This window comes from Oncorhynchus kisutch, unplaced genomic scaffold, assembly GCF_002021735.2.
Source record: "Oncorhynchus kisutch isolate 150728-3 unplaced genomic scaffold, Okis_V2 scaffold764, whole genome shotgun sequence".
NCBI lineage: Eukaryota > Metazoa > Chordata > Actinopteri > Salmoniformes > Salmonidae > Oncorhynchus > Oncorhynchus kisutch.
The window spans coordinates 308,799-327,500 of record NW_022262709.1 but is presented as its reverse complement, the minus strand read 5'-3'; the positions used below and the strand labels follow the sequence as shown (position 1 = coordinate 327,500).

Here is an 18,702-nt window from a genome sequence, read left to right as displayed (position 1 = left end):
ACAGGTCCAGAACACCTCTTGGTCCTGCTCTACTCTCCTCCCTCCTGGACAGACAGGTACAGAACACCTCTTGGTCCTGCTCTACTCTCCTCCCTCCTGGACAGACAGGTACAGAACACCTCTTGGTCCTGCTCTACTCTCCTCCCTCCTGGACAGACAGGTACAGAACACCTCTTGGTCCTGCTCTACTCTCCTCCCTCCTGGACAGACAGGTACAGAACACCTCTTGGTCCTGCTCTACTCTCCTCCCTCCTGGACAGACAGGTACAGAACACCTCTTGGTCCTGCTCTACTCTCCTCCCTCCTGGACAGACAGGTCCAGAACACCTCTTGGTCCTGCTCTACTCTCCTCCCTCCTGGACAGACAGGTACAGAACACCTCTTGGTCCTGCTCTACTCTCCTCCCTCCTGGACAGACAGGTCCAGAACACCTCTTGGTCCTGCTCTACTCTCCTCCCTCCTGGACAGACAGGTACAGAACACCTCTTGGTCCTGCTCTACTCTCCTCCCTCCTGGACAGACAGGTACAGAACACCTCTTGGTCCTGCTCTACTCTCCTCCCTCCTGGACAGACAGGTACAGAACACCTCTTGGTCCTGCTCTACTCTCCTCCCTCCTGGACAGACAGGTACAGAACACCTCTTGGTCCTGCTCTACTCTCCTCCCTCCTGGACAGACAGGTACAGAACACCTCTTGGTCCTGCTCTACTCTCCTCCCTCCTGGACAGACAGGTACAGAACACCTCTTGGTCCTGCTCTACTCTCCTCCCTCCTGGACAGACAGGTACAGAACACCTCTTGGTCCTGCTCTACTCTCCTCCCTCCTGGACAGACAGGTACAGAACACCTCTTGGTCCTGCTCTACTCTCCTCCCTCCTGGACAGACAGGTACAGAACACCTCTTGGTCCTGCTCTACTCTCCTCCCTCCTGGACAGACAGGTACAGAACACCTCTTGGTCCTGCTCTACTCTCCTCCCTCCTGGACAGACAGGTACAGAACACCTCTTGGTCCTGCTCTACTCTCCTCCCTCCTGGACAGACAGGTACAGAACACCTCTTGGTCCTGCTCTACTCTCCTCCCTCCTGGACAGACAGGTCCAGAACACCTCTTGGTCCTGCTCTACTCTCCTCCCTCCTGGACAGACAGGTACAGAACACCTCTTGGTCCTGCTCTACTCTCCTCCCTCCTGGACAGACAGGTCCAGAACACCTCTTGGTCCTGCTCTACTCTCCTCCCTCCTGGACAGACAGGTACAGAACACCTCTTGGTCCTGCTCTACTCTCCTCCCTCCTGGACAGACAGGTACAGAACACCTCTTGGTCCTGCTCTACTCTCCTCCCTCCTGGACAGACAGGTACAGAACACCTCTTGGTCCTGCTCTACTCTCCTCCCTCCTGGACAGACAGGTACAGAACACCTCTTGGTCCTGCTCTACTCTCCTCCCTCCTGGACAGACAGGTCCAGAACACCTCTTGGTCCTGCTCTACTCTCCTCCCTCCTGGACAGACAGGTACACAATACCTCTTGGTCCTGCTCTACTCTCCTCCCTCCTGGACAGACAGGTACAGAATACCTCTTGGTCCTGCTCTACTCTCCTCCCTCCTGGACAGACAGGTCCAGAACACCTCTTGGTCCTGCTCTACTCTCCTCCCTCCTGGACAGACAGGTCCAGAACACCTCTTGGTCCTGCTCTACTCTCCTCCCTCCTGGACAGACAGGTAGAGAACACCTCTTGGTCCTGCTCTACTCTCCTCCCTCCTGGACAGACAGGTACAGAACACCTCTTGGTCCTGCTCTACTCTCCTCCCTCCTGGACAGACAGGTAGAGAACACCTCTTGGTCCTGCTCTACTCTCCTCCCTCCTGGACAGACAGGTACAGAACACCTCTTGGTCCTGCTCTACTCTCCTCCCTCCTGGACAGACAGGTACAGAACACCTCTTGGTCCTGCTCTACTCTCCTCCCTCCTGGACAGACAGGTACAGAACACCTCTTGGTCCTGCTCTACTCTCCTCCCTCCTGGACAGACAGGTACAGAACACCTCTTGGTCCTGCTCTACTCTCCTCCCTCCTGGACAGACAGGTACAGAACACCTCTTGGTCCTGCTCTACTCTCCTCCCTCCTGGACAGACAGGTACAGAACACCTCTTGGTCCTGCTCTACTCTCCTCCCTCCTGGACAGACAGGTACAGGACACCTCTTGGTCCTGCTCTACTCTCCTCCCTCCTGGACAGACAGGTACAGAACACCTCTTGGTCCTGCTCTACTCTCCTCCCTCCTGGACAGACAGGTCCAGAACACCTCTTGGTCCTGCTCTACTCTCCTCCCTCCTGGACAGACAGGTAGAGAACACCTCTTGGTCCTGCTCTACTCTCCTCCCTCCTGGACAGACAGGTACAGAACACCTCTTGGTCCTGCTCTACTCTCCTCCCTCCTGGACAGACAGGTCCAGAACACCTCTTGGTATATCATATATATATATATCATATCATCATTCAGATCTTTAAGCATATCTTTGGGAGGACGTCCAGCCTGTTTGACAAAGATAAACAAAGATTTTTTCAAATTTTTGCAGCCATTACTGACAAAATAATCAAATGTAATGTTTTTTACCAAAAGCTCTACATGGAAAGCAGAAAGCTGTGATCAATTAAATACAACGTTAACTAGATATTATCTGTGTCATTTATAGCCTGGCACAGATAGTAAAACTACATTAAATACAACGTTAACTAGATATTATCTGTGTCATTTATAGCCTGGCACAGATAGTAAAACTACTGTAGCGACCCGCACAGACAGCTGTGTGTTATGTGTTCGGCTAGTAGCTGGTTGTGTTGTACTTACCAGTTCCCAGTGTTCGCGGGGTCCGACATGCCAATCAACCTGCTATCTGCCAATCACAGGAATGCCTGGGATGTTCTGATGCCGGGCATCCTGGTGGTTGGCGGAGTGGCGTGGAGGGGGCGGGGCATTGGAAGTTAAGGTTCAGCCTTTGTTCTCTCTCTTCCGTCTGGGCTTCACAAGAGAAGGTCCCGATTGGCTTGTGGGGTATCTTTCATTTATTTGGCGTGAGCTAAGGCCAAACAGTAGCCTGTGTAAAGTTGCTAATAAACCGTCAATTCGTAACTCAATCCTCTGTCTGGACAATTGTTCCTTTATGATCTAGTCAGGTCATTACACTACATTAAATACAACGTTAACTAGATATCATCGCCACATAACTTATGTCGAATTTAAAAGACACCGTTACCGTTAGTAACGTCTGTTACACTGTAACTTACAGGCAGCCTCACATAAAAACCTATTGGTGAACAAAGCTTTGATTATGACCAAAGTCTATAGTAGTGAAAACTCTCTCTCTCTATTGTAACTTACCACACATTCACATCACTGCCTCGACATGAATGTGTCCTGTCAGAGCCGTTTCCTGTCCGTTAACTGTTAACAGGCTCGAGCCACAGCTTAACCAATGAGCTACAAGGAGGACTGACAGTCACGAGCGGTGCAGCAGCCTCTGCAGCAGCAGCCTCCCCCGGGTCCTAGTGCCCGCCCGGTAAAACGGTTAAGATGCGATGGAACGGTTGACGGAGAGAAAATAAATCACAGAGAAAATATATTGACTGATATATTGAATTGTTTAGGGAAGCTTTAGCTTTGGCTTTAATACATTCGGAAAATACTTGGAAAATACTTGAAAACCAAAAGAGAAAAGAATAGTAGCCCTCCTCAGGAACAACAAAACCCTCACAGACCAACTTCTTCTTCTATGATATAATGGAGGTCCTCAAACCAACGTTAAAGGTGCATGGCGCCACCTACTGTTCTGGAGTGTGTTCAATCACGGTTTACACCACTAAATCCTCCTACCTAACTCAGTACTTCTGAGAAAATAAAAGAGTCCTACTAACTTCTAATAGACTCTCCCCCATCCCCCAAATCACTTCCAAGTGTAATGTTTACTGTTCATTTCTGATTGTTTATTTCACTTTTGTTTATTGTCTATTTCACTTGCTTTGGCAATGTAAACATATATTTCCATGCCAATAAAGCCCTATGAATTTAATTCAATTGAGAGAGAGACAGCTCCATTTTAATGTATAGGGGACATGAGTCAGTCATGGTTACTCATGGTTATGTGATGATGAAGCCCAGTCAGTTACATGAACCAGTCTATTCTCTGAAAGGGGTCCAGACAGCCTGTTCCCAACAGAGGGGTCAGTGGGATTGGATCGGGGCCTCTCTCTCTCTCTCTCTCTGACTGGAGGAGAGAAGTGAAATGGTGTGTCTCCTCTGGTCAACAATACTCACCTTGAAAGACTCCACAGCCTGTTGGAGCTCCTTCAGCTCCTTCTCTCTCTCCTGGAATCTCTGCTGGACCTTCTGCTGACTCATCCCCAGCTGCCTCTGTGGAGAATCACTCTTCAATGAGCTATCAAGCTTTATTAGTCCAGTAGATCAATAGTATAGTAATGTGGCATAGGACCCATAGAGAGGAAGGTCGACAATCCTGAGGAAGTCCCTTTACAATATGATATTATGTTGCTATGTGAATCATTATAGTTTTAATGGTAGGCCTACATGTATCAAGGGGTTGAGACTGAACTTTGGACTCATAAAAGGCCATTCAGAATGATAATAGTGTTTGACTTTAGAAAATGGTGATACATTTGGAGAATCTGGGTTACCATATCTATATAATCAAGCTTTGTGTTCATGTTTGTTCTGCCGTGGATCCATTTAATTTGAATGATCTCATATTCAAACAGATTTAGTTCCTACTGTATCTTCAATTCTTTGTTTATCAGACAGTCACCAACAAGTTGTTCTGGTCTTACCTGTTTCTCAGTCCTCTCTGCTGCAGCTGACACTGTATCATGGCCTTTATGTTCATCCATTGTACACAGCAGACAGATACACTGCTGATCGGTACGACAGTAAACCTCCAGCAGTTTGTCATGATGAGAGCAGATCTTCTCCTGTAGTTGTGCCGTGGCTTTGACCAGCTTGTGCTTCTTCAAAGCAGGAAATTCATAGTGAGGTTGGAGGTGAGTTTCACAGTAAGATGCCAGACATGCCAGACAGGACATGAGGGCTTTCTGCTTTCTGGTCCCAGTGCAGAAATCACACGCCACATCTCCAGGTCCAGCATAGCACAGAGCAGGAGGGGGAGCAGCCTGGAGTCCTGTCTTCCTCAGTTTCTCCACCAGCTCAGCCAACATGTTATTTTTCCTCAGATTAGGCCTTGGAGTGAAGGTCTCTCTGCACTGAGGACAGCTATAGACCCCTTTCAGAACATCCTGATCCCAGCAGCCCTCAATACAGCTCCTACAGTAACTATGTCCACAGGGAATAGTGACCGGCTCCTTCAGTAAATCCAGACAGACAGAACAACAGAACTGGTCCTGGTCCAGCAGATCTCCCTGTCGAGCCATTTGGACGGTTGTTCACTGTCACACAGACAGACGACAGAGAGACTCAGATCAGTTTCGTTTCCTCAGAAGAGGGTTTGTGGGAGGGGGAGGGACTTCCTGGTTCTGCCAGAGGGCTGGGGTTAGAAGGAGGGAGGGGTTAGAGGAATGGAGGAAGAGAGAGAGGAACTGCATGCAACAGCAAGAGGGAGACAAATAGTTTTGTTCCAAGGTTAGAGCCCTTAACATGGAACAAATGACATCATGAATGTTAAAATGTGAGTTGTTAGAATATATGAAGGGTAACAGCTTCTATGAAGTACGTATGTATCATTATTTTAATGACCTTTATAATGCCTTATAATACACCTATGTGTTGTAATTAATCAATAAGAACTCAGGAGGTGTGGTATATAGTTAATATACAGTACCACAGATAAGGACTGAGGAGGTGTGGTATATAGTTAATATACAGTACCACAGATAAGGACTGAGGAGGTGTGGTATATAGTTAATATACAGTACCACAGATAAGGACTGAGGAGGTGTGGTATATAGTTATATATCTAACAATGCTTGTGTTCCTGGCTCCAACAGGGCAGTAATATCTAACAATGCTTGTGTCAGTAGTAGTTAAATAGGACAGGCCTTGACTAGAATACAGTATATACATATTGTAGCAGTATTTATTAGAGAGGGGTAAAGATAAAGATTTTGTTGGGGCGCCAGGCAGGTATTAACCCTGCCGAAAGGAGAAGAGTAGAATAGAGAGAGTACCACTACCAGACACACACACATCAGCAGAAGAGACTGCCTAGAGTGTAGCCTGTTTACCAGATAGCCAGTGGAGAGAGAAGAGAATACACACCCTATAAAACCCACATCACAGCACAGGAGTAACCAAGAATACCTCATACAATAATAATGTCAGAGCAAGTGAACAGTAACTTCATACAAGAAAGAACCCAGTCATCATCAGAGGATTTGCAGTAACATGTATTATGTTCCAGTGGATGAGAGCAGAGGGTATGAATGTGGGGGGTGTTCATAGACACAACAAAGGCGTGCCGGTGTCCTGTCTGAACGTCTGATGGTTTGTATGTCAAAGCTTCGCAACAATATTGCTACTAATCCATGAGAACCATAACCGGCGCGGTGCCAAACGATAACAACCACGACCTAGAGCTGTCACACCGATGATTGAGTTAAATACTTTATAAACTACACACGCTGAAAATAAACCAAACTTCTGCAGCATAGCACGTCCGATAGTTTGTATGTCAAAGCTTAATATCCCCTCTTGACCTATTTGAACTGGTCCTTGTGTGCAACTTGGTGTGTAATCTAGTGGAACAACATCACACTGCTACACACACATCATGAGAACAATGCAGTTTAAAGACATTCACCTTTGGATAAAAGTGTCCTATATCAGTCTACAAGGTTTTCATTGGAATCCATTAGGGAATCACATGATGACTGGGACCCTATGAATGAACCTGCAATTCAAAATGGTTGGCTTGCAGTATGTTTGGCTTGGAGTCTTACATCAGCAGTTATCTATCTGCTGTGGTGATGACAGTAATACCCAGGATGTAGAACACAGTTATCTATCTGCTGTGGTGATGACAATAATACCCAGGATGTAGAACACAGTTATCTATCTGCTGTGGTGATGACAGTAATACCCAGGATGTAGAACACAGTTATCTATCTGCTGTGGTGATGACAGTAATACCCAGGATGTAGAACACAGTTATCTATCTGCTGAGGTGATGACAGTAATACCCAGGATGTAGAACACAGTTATCTAGCTGCTGTGGTGATGACAGTAATACCCAGGATGTAGAACACAGTTATCTAGCTGCTGTGGTGATGACAGTAATACCCAGGATGTAGAACACAGTTATCTATCTGCTGAGGTGATAACACCACCCCAGACTACACATCTACCACTATCAGATTAGAGCCATAAGGGAGACTAGAGATCTACCACCCGAATACCACTACCAGATTAGAGCCATACGGGAGCCTAGACATCTTCCATCCCCACTACCACTATCAGATTAGAGCCATAAGGGATACTAGACATCTACCACTATAAATTAGAGCCATAAAGGAGACTAGACATCTACCACCCCACTACCATTATCAGATTAGAGCCATAAAGGAGACTAGACATCTACCACCCCACTACCACTATCAGATTAGAGCAAAAAGGGAGACTAGACTATTTCCAACCCACTACCACTATCAGATTAGAGCCGTAAGGGATACTAGACACATACCACCCCACTACCACTATCAGATTAAGGGAGATAAGACATCTACCACTACCAGATTAGAGCCATAAAGGAGACTAGACATCTACAACCCCACTACCACTATCAGATTAGAGCCATAAAGGAGATTATAATTCTACCACTATCAGATTAGAGCCGTAAAGGAAACTAGACATCAACCAGCCTTAAGGGATACTAGACATCTACCACCCAAATACCACTATCAGATTACAGCCATAAGGGAGACTAGACATCTACCACCCAAATACCACTATCAGATTAGAGCCATAAGGGATACTAGACACATACCACCCACTACCACTATCAGATTAGAGCCATAAAGGAGATTAGAATTCTACCACTATCAGACTAGAGCCGTAAAGGAGACTAGACATCTACCACCCAACTACCACTATCAGATTAGAGCCGTAAAAAAGACTAAACAGCTACTACTACCAAATTAGAGCCATAAGGGAGTCTAGACATCTACAACCCAACTACCACTATCAGATTAGAGCCAAAAGGGAGCCTAGGCATCTACCACACCATTACCACTGTCAGATTAGCGCCATAAGGAAGACTAGACATCTACCACCATCAGATTAGAGCCATAAGGGAACCTAGACATCTACCACTACCAGATTAGAGCCATAAGGGAGACTAGACCATTTCCAACCCACTACCACTATCAGATTAGAGCCGTAAGGGATACTAGACACATACCACCCCACTACCACTATCAGATTAAGGGAGATAAGACATCTACCACTACCAGATTAGAGCCATAAAGGAGACTAGACATCTACCACTCCTATATCATTACCAGATTAGAGCCATAGTGGACACTAGACAGCAACCACTATCAGATTAGAGCCGTAAAGGAGACTAGACATCTACAACCCCACTACCACTATCAGATTAGAGCCGTAAAGGAGACTAGACATCTACCACACAACTACCACTGTCAGATTAGAGCAAAAAGGAAGCCTAGGCAACTTCCACCTCATTACCACTATCTGATTATTCCCATAAGGGATACTAGACATCTACCACCCGAATACCACTATCAGATTATAGCCATAAGGGGGACTAGACAATTTCCAACCCACTATCAGATTAGAGCCGTAAGGGATACTAGACACATACTACCCCCACTACCACTACCAGATTAGAGCCATAAGGGAGACTAGACAGCTAGCACTACCAAATTAGAGCCATAAGGGAGACTAGACATCTACCACTATCAGATTAGAGCCATAAGGGAGAACTAGACATCTATCACTATCAGATTAGAGCCATAAGGGAGACTAGACATCTTCCACAACACTACCACTATCAGATTGGAGCTATAAGGGAGACTAGACATCTGCCATTACCAGATTAGAGCCATAGGGGAGACTAGACATAACACTATCATATTAGGGGCATAATGGAGACTAGACATCTTCCACAACACTACCACTATCAGATTGGAGCCAATAAGGGAGACTAGACATCTGCCATTACCAGATTAGAGCCATAGGGGAGACTAGACATAACACTATCATATTAGGGGCATAAGGTAGACTAGACGTCTATCACTATCAGATTAGAACCATAAGGGAGACTAGACATCTTCCACCCGAATACCACTATCAGATTATAGCCATAAGGGAGACTAGACAATTTCCAACCCACTATCAGATTAGAGCCGTAAGGGATACTAGACACATACTACCCCACTACCACTACCAGATTAGAGCCATAAGGGAGACTAGACAGCTAGCACTACCAAATTAGAGCCATAAGGGAGACTAGACATCTACCACTATCGGATTAGAGCCATAAGGGAGACTAGACATCTATCACTATCAGATTAGAGCCATAAGGGAGACTAGACATCTTCCACAACACTACCACTATCAGATTGGAGCCATAAGGGAGACTAGACATCTGCCATTACCAGATTAGAGCCATAGGGGAGACTAGACATAACACTATCATATTAGGGGCATGAGGTAGACTAGACATCTATCACTATCAGATTAGAGCCAAAAGGGCGACTAGACACTATCAGATTAGAGCCATATGGGAGACTAGACATTTACCACTATCAGATTAGAGCCATAAGGGAGACTAGACATGTACCACTATCAGATTAGAGCCATAAGGGATTCTAGACATCTATCACTATCAGATTAGAGCCATAAGGGACACTAGACATGTACCACCCCACTACCACTATCAGATTAGAGCTGTCACGAACCGGCTCCAAGCCCGTAACAAAAGGGAGACAACGTGGACATAAGGCGTAACAAAAGATATATTTATTAATTAAAGCAACTAAGGAAAATATACAGTGGTGTGTGTAATCAGTAATGTAAGTGAGTGTTTTGCACGCATGAATGTGATAATGCAGGGTGTTGAAAGATGCTGTCGCAAACAACCCAAAAACCACCAAGAAACACAACAAAATCCATAAAGGTGTCTGCATGGAGAGGGTCTCCTCCATGAATGGGGAAGTGGTGTATTTATCCTGGGAGACACCGGGCCCAGGTGTTTCCCATGTAGCTGATGACCCTCCCAACTCCGCACACCGACATCCTAATAAGGAACCAACAAAGAGAGAATGCGGCAGACAGGGTGGGAGGGTCGTCACAGAGCCATAAGGGAGAATAGGCATCTACCACCACCAGATTAGATCCATAAGGGAATCTAGACATCTCAAATCCCACTACCACTATCAGATTAGAGCCATAAGGGAGACTAGACATCTTCCTCCCCACTACCACTATCAGATTAGAGCCATAAAGGAGACGAGACATCTACCACTATCAGATTAGAGCCATAAGGGAGTCTAGACATCTTCCACCCCACAACCACAATCAGATTAGAGCCATAAAGGAGATTAGACATATGCCACTATCAGATTAGAGCCGGAAAGGAGACTAGACATCTACAACCCCACTACCACTATCAGATTATAGCCATAAGGGAGACTAGACATCAACCACCCCACAACAACAATCAGATTAGAGCCATTAAGGAGAATAGAGATCTACCACCCCACTACCACTATCATATTAGAGCAATACGGTGGTCTAGACATCTACCACTACCAGATGAGAGCCATAAGTGAGACTAGACATCTTCCATCCCCAATTCAACTATCAGATTAGAGCCATAAAGGAGATTAGACATATGCCAATATCAGATTAGAGCCATAAGGGAGACTAGACATATACCACTATCAGATTAGAGACATAAGGGAGACTAGACACCCACCACCATCAGATTAGAGCCATAAGGGAGACTAGACATCTACCACTACCAAATTAGAGCCATAAGGGAGACTAGACATCTTCCACGCCACTACCACTATCAGATTAGAGCCATAAAGGAGACGAGACATCTACCACTATCAGATTAGTGCCATAAGGGAGACTAGACATCTTCCACCCCACTACCACTATCAGATTAGAGACATAAAGGAGATGAGACATCTACCACTATCAGATTAGAGCCATAAGGGAGACTATACATCTTCCACCCCACTACCACTATCAGATTAGAGCCATAAAGGAGACGAGACATCTACCACTATCAGATTAGAGCCATAAGGGAGTCTAGACATCTTCCACCCCACAACCACAATCAGATTAGAGCCATAAAGGAGATTAGACATATGCCACTATCAGATTAGAGCCGTAAAGGAGACTAGACATCTACAACCCCACTACCACTATCAGATTATAGCCATAAGGGAGACTAGACATCTATCACCCCACAACCACAATCAGATTAGAGCCATAAAGGAGACTAGAGATCTACCACCCCACTACCACTATCATATTAGAGCAATAAGGTGGTCTAGACATCTACCACTACCAGATGAGAGCCATAAGTGAGACTAGACATCTTCCATCCCCAATTCAACTATCAGATTAGAGCCATAAAGCAGATTAGACATATGGCACTATCAGATTAGAGCCATAAGGGAGACTAGACATATACCACTATCAGATTAGAGACATAAGGGAGACTAGACACCTACCACCATCAGATTAGAGCCATAAGGGAGACTAGACATCTACCACTACCAAATTAGAGCCATAAGGGAGACTAGACATCTTCCACCCCACTACCACTATCAGATTAGAGCCATAAAGGAGATGAGACATCTACCACTATCAGATTAGAGCCATAAGGGAGACTAGACATCTTCCACCCCACTACCACTATCAGATTAGAGCCATAAAGGAGACGAGACATCTACCACTATCAGATTAGAGCCATAAGGGAGACTAGACATCTTCCACCCCACTACCACTATCAGATTAGAGACATAAAGGAGATGAGACATATGCCAATATCAGATTAGAGCCATAAGGGAGACTAGACATATACCACTATCAGATTAGAGACATAAGGGAGACTAGACACCCACCACCATCAGATTAGAGCCATAAGGGAGACTAGACATCTACCACTACCAAATTAGAGCCATAAGGGAGACTAGACATCTTCCACGCCACTACCACTATCAGATTAGAGCCATAAAGGAGACGAGACATCTACCACTATCAGATTAGTGCCATAAGGGAGACTAGACATCTTCCACCCCACTACCACTATCAGATTAGAGACATAAAGGAGATGAGACATCTACCACTATCAGATTAGAGCCATAATGGAGACTATACATCTTCCACCCCACTACCACTATCAGATTAGAGCCATAAAGGAGACGAGACATCTACCACTATCAGATTAGAGCCATAAGGGAGTCTAGACATCTTCCACCCCACAACCACAATCAGATTAGAGCCATAAAGGAGATTAGACATATGCCACTATCAGATTAGAGCCGTAAAGGAGACTAGACATCTACAACCCCACTACCACTATCAGATTATAGCCATAAGGGAGACTAGACATCTATCACCCCACAACCACAATCAGATTAGAGCCATAAAGGAGACTAGAGATCTACCACCCCACTACCACTATCATATTAGAGCAATAAGGTGGTCTAGACATCTACCACTACCAGATGAGAGCCATAAGTGAGACTAGACATCTTCCATCCCCAATTCAACTATCAGATTAGAGCCATAAAGCAGATTAGACATATGGCACTATCAGATTAGAGCCATAAGGGAGACTAGACATATACCACTATCAGATTAGAGACATAAGGGAGACTAGACACCTACCACCATCAGATTAGAGCCATAAGGGAGACTAGACATCTACCACTACCAAATTAGAGCCATAAGGGAGACTAGACATCTTCCACCCCACTACCACTATCAGATTAGAGCCATAAAGGAGATGAGACATCTACCACTATCAGATTAGAGCCATAAGGGAGACTAGACATCTTCCACCCCACTACCACTATCAGATTAGAGCCATAAAGGAGACGAGACATCTACCACTATCAGATTAGAGCCATAAGGGAGTCTAGACATCTTCCACCCCACAACCACAATCAGATTAGAGCCATAAAGGAGATTAGACATATGCCACTATCAGATTAGAGCCGTAAAGGAGACTAGACATCTACAACCCCACTACCACTATCAGATTATAGCCATAAGGGAGACTAGACATCTACCACCCCACAACCACAATCAGATTAGAGCCATAAAGGAGACTAGAGATCTACCACCCCACTACCACTATCATATTAGAGCAATACGGTGGTCTAGACATCTACCACTACCAGATGAGAGCCATAAGTGAGACTAGACATCTTCCATCCCCAATTCAACTATCAGATTAGAGCCATAAAGGAGATTAGACATATGGCACTATCAGATTAGAGCCATAAGGGAGACTAGACATATACCACTATCAGATTAGAGACATAAGGGAGACTAGACACCTACCACCATCAGATTAGAGCCATAAGGGAGACTAGACATCTACCACTACCAATTAGAGCCATAAGGGAGACTAGACATCTTCCACCCCACTACCACTATCAGATTAGAGACATAAAGGAGACGAGACATCTACCACTATCAGATTAGAGCCATAAGGGAGACTAGACATCTTCCACCCCACTACCACTATCAGATTAGAGCCATAAAGGAGATGAGACATCTACCACTATCAGATTAGAGCCATAAGGGAGACTAGACATCTTCCACCCCACTACCACTATCAGATTAGAGCCATAAAGGAGATGAGACATCTACCACTATCAGATTAGAGCCATAAGGGAGACTAGACATCTTCCACCCCACTACCACTATCAAATTAGAGCCATAAGGGAGTCTAGACACCTACCACTATCAGATTAGAGCCATAAGGGAGCCTAGACATATACCACTATCAAATTAGAGCCATAAGGGAGACTAGACACCTCCACTATCAGATTAGAGCCATAAGGGAGAGTAGACATCTACCACTATCAGATTAGAGCCATAAGGGAGACTAGACATCTACCACTATCAGATTAGAGCTTCAAGGGAGACTAGACATCTACCACCCCACTACCATTTTCAGATTAGAGCAATAAGGCAGACTAGACATCTACCGCTATCAGATTAGAGCCATAAGGGAGAATAGGCATCTACCACCACCAGATTAGATCCATAAGGGAGACTAGACATCTTCCACCCTACTACCACTATCAGATTGGAACCATAAGGGAGGCTAGACATATACCACTATCAGATTAGAGACATAAGGGAGACAAGACACCCACCACTATCAGATTAGAGTCATAAGGGAGACTAAACACCTACCACTATCAGATTAGAGTCATAAGGGAGACTAGACATCTACCACTACAAAATTAGAGCCATAAGGGAGACTAGACATCTTCCACCCCACTACCACTATCAGATTAGAGCCATAAAGGAGACAAGACATCTACCACTATCAGATTAGAGCCATAAGGGAGACTAGACATCTTCCACCCCACTACCACTATCAGATTAGAGCCATAAAGGAGACGAGACATCTACCACTATCAGATTAGAGCCATAAGGGAGACTAGACATCTTCCACCCCGCTACCACTATCAGATTAGAGCCATAAAGGAGCCGAGACATCTACCACTTTCAGATTAGAGCCATAAGGGAGACTAGACATCTTCCACCCCACTACCACTATCAGATTAGAGCCATAAGGGAGTCTAGACACATACCACTATTGATTTGAGCCATAAGGGAGACAAGACACCTACCACTATCAGATTAGAGCCATAAGGGAGACTAGACATCTACCACTATGAGATTAGAGCCATACGGGAGACTAGACATCTACCACTATCAGATTAGAGCCATAAGGGAGCCTAGACATCTACCACCCCACAACCACAATCAGATTAGAGCCATAAAGGAGACTAGAGATCTACCACCCCACTACCACTATCATATTAGAGCAATAAGGTGGTCTAGACATCTACCACTACCAGATGAGAGCCATAAGTGAGACTAGACATCTTCCATCCCCAATTCAACTATCAGATTAGAGCCATAAAGGAGATTAGACATATGGCACTATCAGATTAGAGCCATAAGGGAGACTAGACACCTACCACCATCAGATTAGAGCCATAAGGGAGACTAGACATCTACCACTACCAAATTAGAGCCATAAGGGAGACTAGACATCTTCCACCCCACTACCACTATCAGATTAGAGACATAAAGGAGACGAGACATCTACCACTATCAGATTAGAGCCATAAGGGAGACTAGACATCTTCCACCCCACTACCACTATCAGATTAGAGCCATAAAGGAGATGAGACATCCACCACTATCAGATTAGAGCCATAAGGGAGACTAGACATCTTCTACCCCACTACCACTATCAGATTAGAGACATAAAGGAGATGAGACATCTACCACTATCAGATTAGAGCCATAAGGGAGACTAGACATCTTCCACCCCACTACCACTATCAAATTAGAGCCATAAGGGAGTCTAGACACCTACCACTATCAGATTAGAGCCATAAGGGGAGACTAGACATATACCACTATCAAATTAGAGCCATAAGGGAGACTAGACACCTACCACTATCAGATTAGAGCCATAAGGGAGACTAGACATCTACCACTATAAGATTAGAGCCATAAGGGAGACTAGACATCTACCACTATCAGATTAGAGCCATAAGGGAGACTAGACATCTTCCACCCCGCTACCACTATCAGATTAGAGCCATAAAGGAGCCGAGACATCTACCACTTTCAGATTAGAGCCATAAGGGAGACTAGACATCTTCCACCCCACTACCACTATCAGATTAGAGCCATAAGGAGTCTAGACCATACCACTATTGATTTGAGCCATAAGGGAGACAAGACACCTACCACTATCAGATTAGAGCCATAAGGGAGACTAGACATCTACCACTTTGAGATTAGAGCCATAAGGGAGACTAGACATCTACCACTATCAGATTAGAGCCATAAGGGAGACTAGACACCTACCACTATCAGATTAGAGCCACAATGGAGACTAGACATCTTCCACCCCACTACCACTATCAGATTAGAGCCATGAAGGAGATGAGACATCTACCACTATCAGATTAGAGCCATAAAGGAGACAAGACATCTAACCATTATCACAATTAGAGCCATAAGGGAGACTAGATATCTACCACTATCAGATTAGAGCCATAAGGGAGATTAGACATATGCCACTATCAGATTAGAGCCATAAGGGAGACTAGACATATACCACTATCAGATTAGAGACATAAGGGATAGTGGTTCTGAGAATATTGAAACATTGTGTCAACATAGTGGCTCTGAGAATATTGAACATTGTGTCAACATAGTGGCTCTGAGAATATTGAAACATTTTGTCATAGTGGCTCTGAGAATATTGAAACATTGTGTCATAGTGGCTCTGAGAATATTGAAACATTGTGTCAACATAGTGGTTCTGAGAATATTGAAGCATTGTGTCAACATAGTGGTTCTGAGAATATTGAAGCATTGTATCAACATATTGGTTCTGAGAATATTGAAGCATTGTATCAACATAGTGGTTCTGAGAATATTGAAACATTGTATCAACATAGTGGTTCTGAGAATATTGAAACATTTTGTCATAGTGGCTCTGAGAATATTGAAACATTGTATCAACATAGTGGTTCTGAGAATATTGAAGCATTGTGTCATAGTTTGCTCTGAGAATATTGAAACATTGTGTCATAGTTGCTCTGAGAATATTGAAACATTGTATCAACATAGTGGTTCTGAGAATATTGAAACATTGTGTCATAGTGGTTCTGAGAATATTGAAACATTGTGTCATAGTGGTTCTGAGAATATTGAAACATTGTATCAACATAGTGGCTCTGAGAATATTGAAACATTGTGTCAACATAGTGGTTCTGAGAATATTGAAGCATTGTGTCAACATAGTGGTTCTGAGAATATTGAAACATTGGTCAACATAGTCGTTCTGAGAATATTGAAACATTGTATCAATATATTGGTTCTGAGAATATTGAAACATTTTGTCATGTGTGGCTCTGAGAATATTGAAACATTGTGTCATAGTGGTTCTGAGAATATTGAAACATTGTGTCATAGTGGCTCTGAGAATATTGAAACATTGTGTCAACATAGTGGTTCTGAGAATATTGAAGCATTGTATCAACATAGTGGTTCTGAGAATATTGAAGCATTGTATCAACATATTGGTTGAGAATATTGAGCATTGTATCAACATAGTGGTTCTGAGAATATTGAAACATTGTATCAACATAGTGGTTCTGAGAATATTGAAACATTTTGTCATAGTGGCTCTGAGAATATTGAAACATTGTATCAACATAGTGGTTCTGAGAATATTGAAGCATTGTATCATAGTGGTTTCTGAGAATATTGAAACATTGTGTCATAGTTGCTCTGAGAATATGAAACATTGTATCAACATAGTGGTTCTGAGAATATTGAAACATTGTGTCATAGTGGTTCTGAGAATATTGAAACATTGTGTCATAGTGGTTCTGAGAATATTGAAACATTGTATCAACATAGTGGCTCTGAGAATATTGAAGCATTGTGTCATAGTGGTTCTGAGAATATTGAAACATTGTGTCAACATAGTGGTTCTGAGAATATTGAAGCATTGTGTCAACATAGTGGTTCTGAGAATATTGAACATTGTGGTCAACATAGTCGTTCTGAGAATATTGAAACATTGTATCAATATGGTTTCTGAGAATATTGAAACATTGTGTCATAGTTGGCTCTGAGAATATTGAAACATTGTATCAACATAGTGGTGTCTGAGAATATTGAAACATTGTGTCATAGTGGTTCTGAGAATATTGAAACATTGTGTCATAGTGGTGGTTTCTGAGAATATTGGAAACATTGTATCAACATAGTGGCTCTGAGAATATTGAAGCATTGTGTCATAGTGGTTCTGAGAATATTGAAACATTGTGTCAACATAGTGGTTTGAGAATATTGAAGCATTGTGCAACATAGTGGTCTGAGAATATTGAAACATTGTCCAACATAGTCGTTCTGAGAATATTGAAACATTGTGTCATAGAGGTTCTGAGAATATTGAAACATTGTGTCATAGTGGCTCTGAGAATATTGAAACATTGTGTCATAGTGGCTCTGAGAATTGAAACATTGTGTCAACATAGTGGTTCTGAGAAATTTGAAGCATTGTGTCCACATAGTGGTTCTGAGAATATTGAAGCATTGTATCAACATAGTGGTTCTGAGAATATTGAAACATTGTATCAACATAGTGGTTCTGAGAATATTGAAGCATTGTATCAACATAGTGGTTCTGAGAATATTGAAACATTGTATCAACATAGTGGTTCTGAGAATATTGAAACATTGTATCAAACATAGTGGTTCTTGAGAATATTGAAACATTTTGTCATAGTGGCTCTAGAGAAATTTGAAACATTGTATCAACATAGTGGTTCTGAGAGATTGAAGCATTGTGTCATAGTTGCTCTGAGAATATTGAAACATTGTGTCATAGTTGCTCTGAGAATATTGAAACATTGTA

At 43.7% G+C, this 18,702-nt stretch overlaps 1 protein-coding gene across 3 annotated transcripts in view; it reads right to left on the bottom strand.

Annotated features, from left to right (window-relative positions):
• Positions 1–5,493, bottom strand: part of LOC116361891 (E3 ubiquitin/ISG15 ligase TRIM25-like) — a 15,496-nt gene extending 10,003 nt beyond the window's left edge. The window contains exons 1-4 of one of the 3 annotated variants that reach the window (XM_031816220.1): positions 4,841–5,491; positions 4,314–4,409; positions 2,850–3,015; positions 2,399–2,436 (exon numbers count right to left, since the gene is read on the bottom strand). In XM_031816220.1, the coding sequence (XP_031672080.1) occupies positions 2,884–3,015; positions 4,314–4,409; positions 4,841–5,437 (825 nt within the window). In that variant the 5' untranslated portion in view covers positions 5,438–5,491 and the 3' untranslated portion in view covers positions 2,399–2,436; positions 2,850–2,883. Of the gene's footprint in view, positions 1–2,398; positions 2,437–2,608; positions 3,016–4,313; positions 4,410–4,840 lie in introns of those variants that run through there. The other 2 variants (XM_031816219.1, XM_031816218.1) reach the window with 2 other exon arrangements.
• Between the last annotated feature and the right edge of the window lie 13,209 nt (positions 5,494–18,702).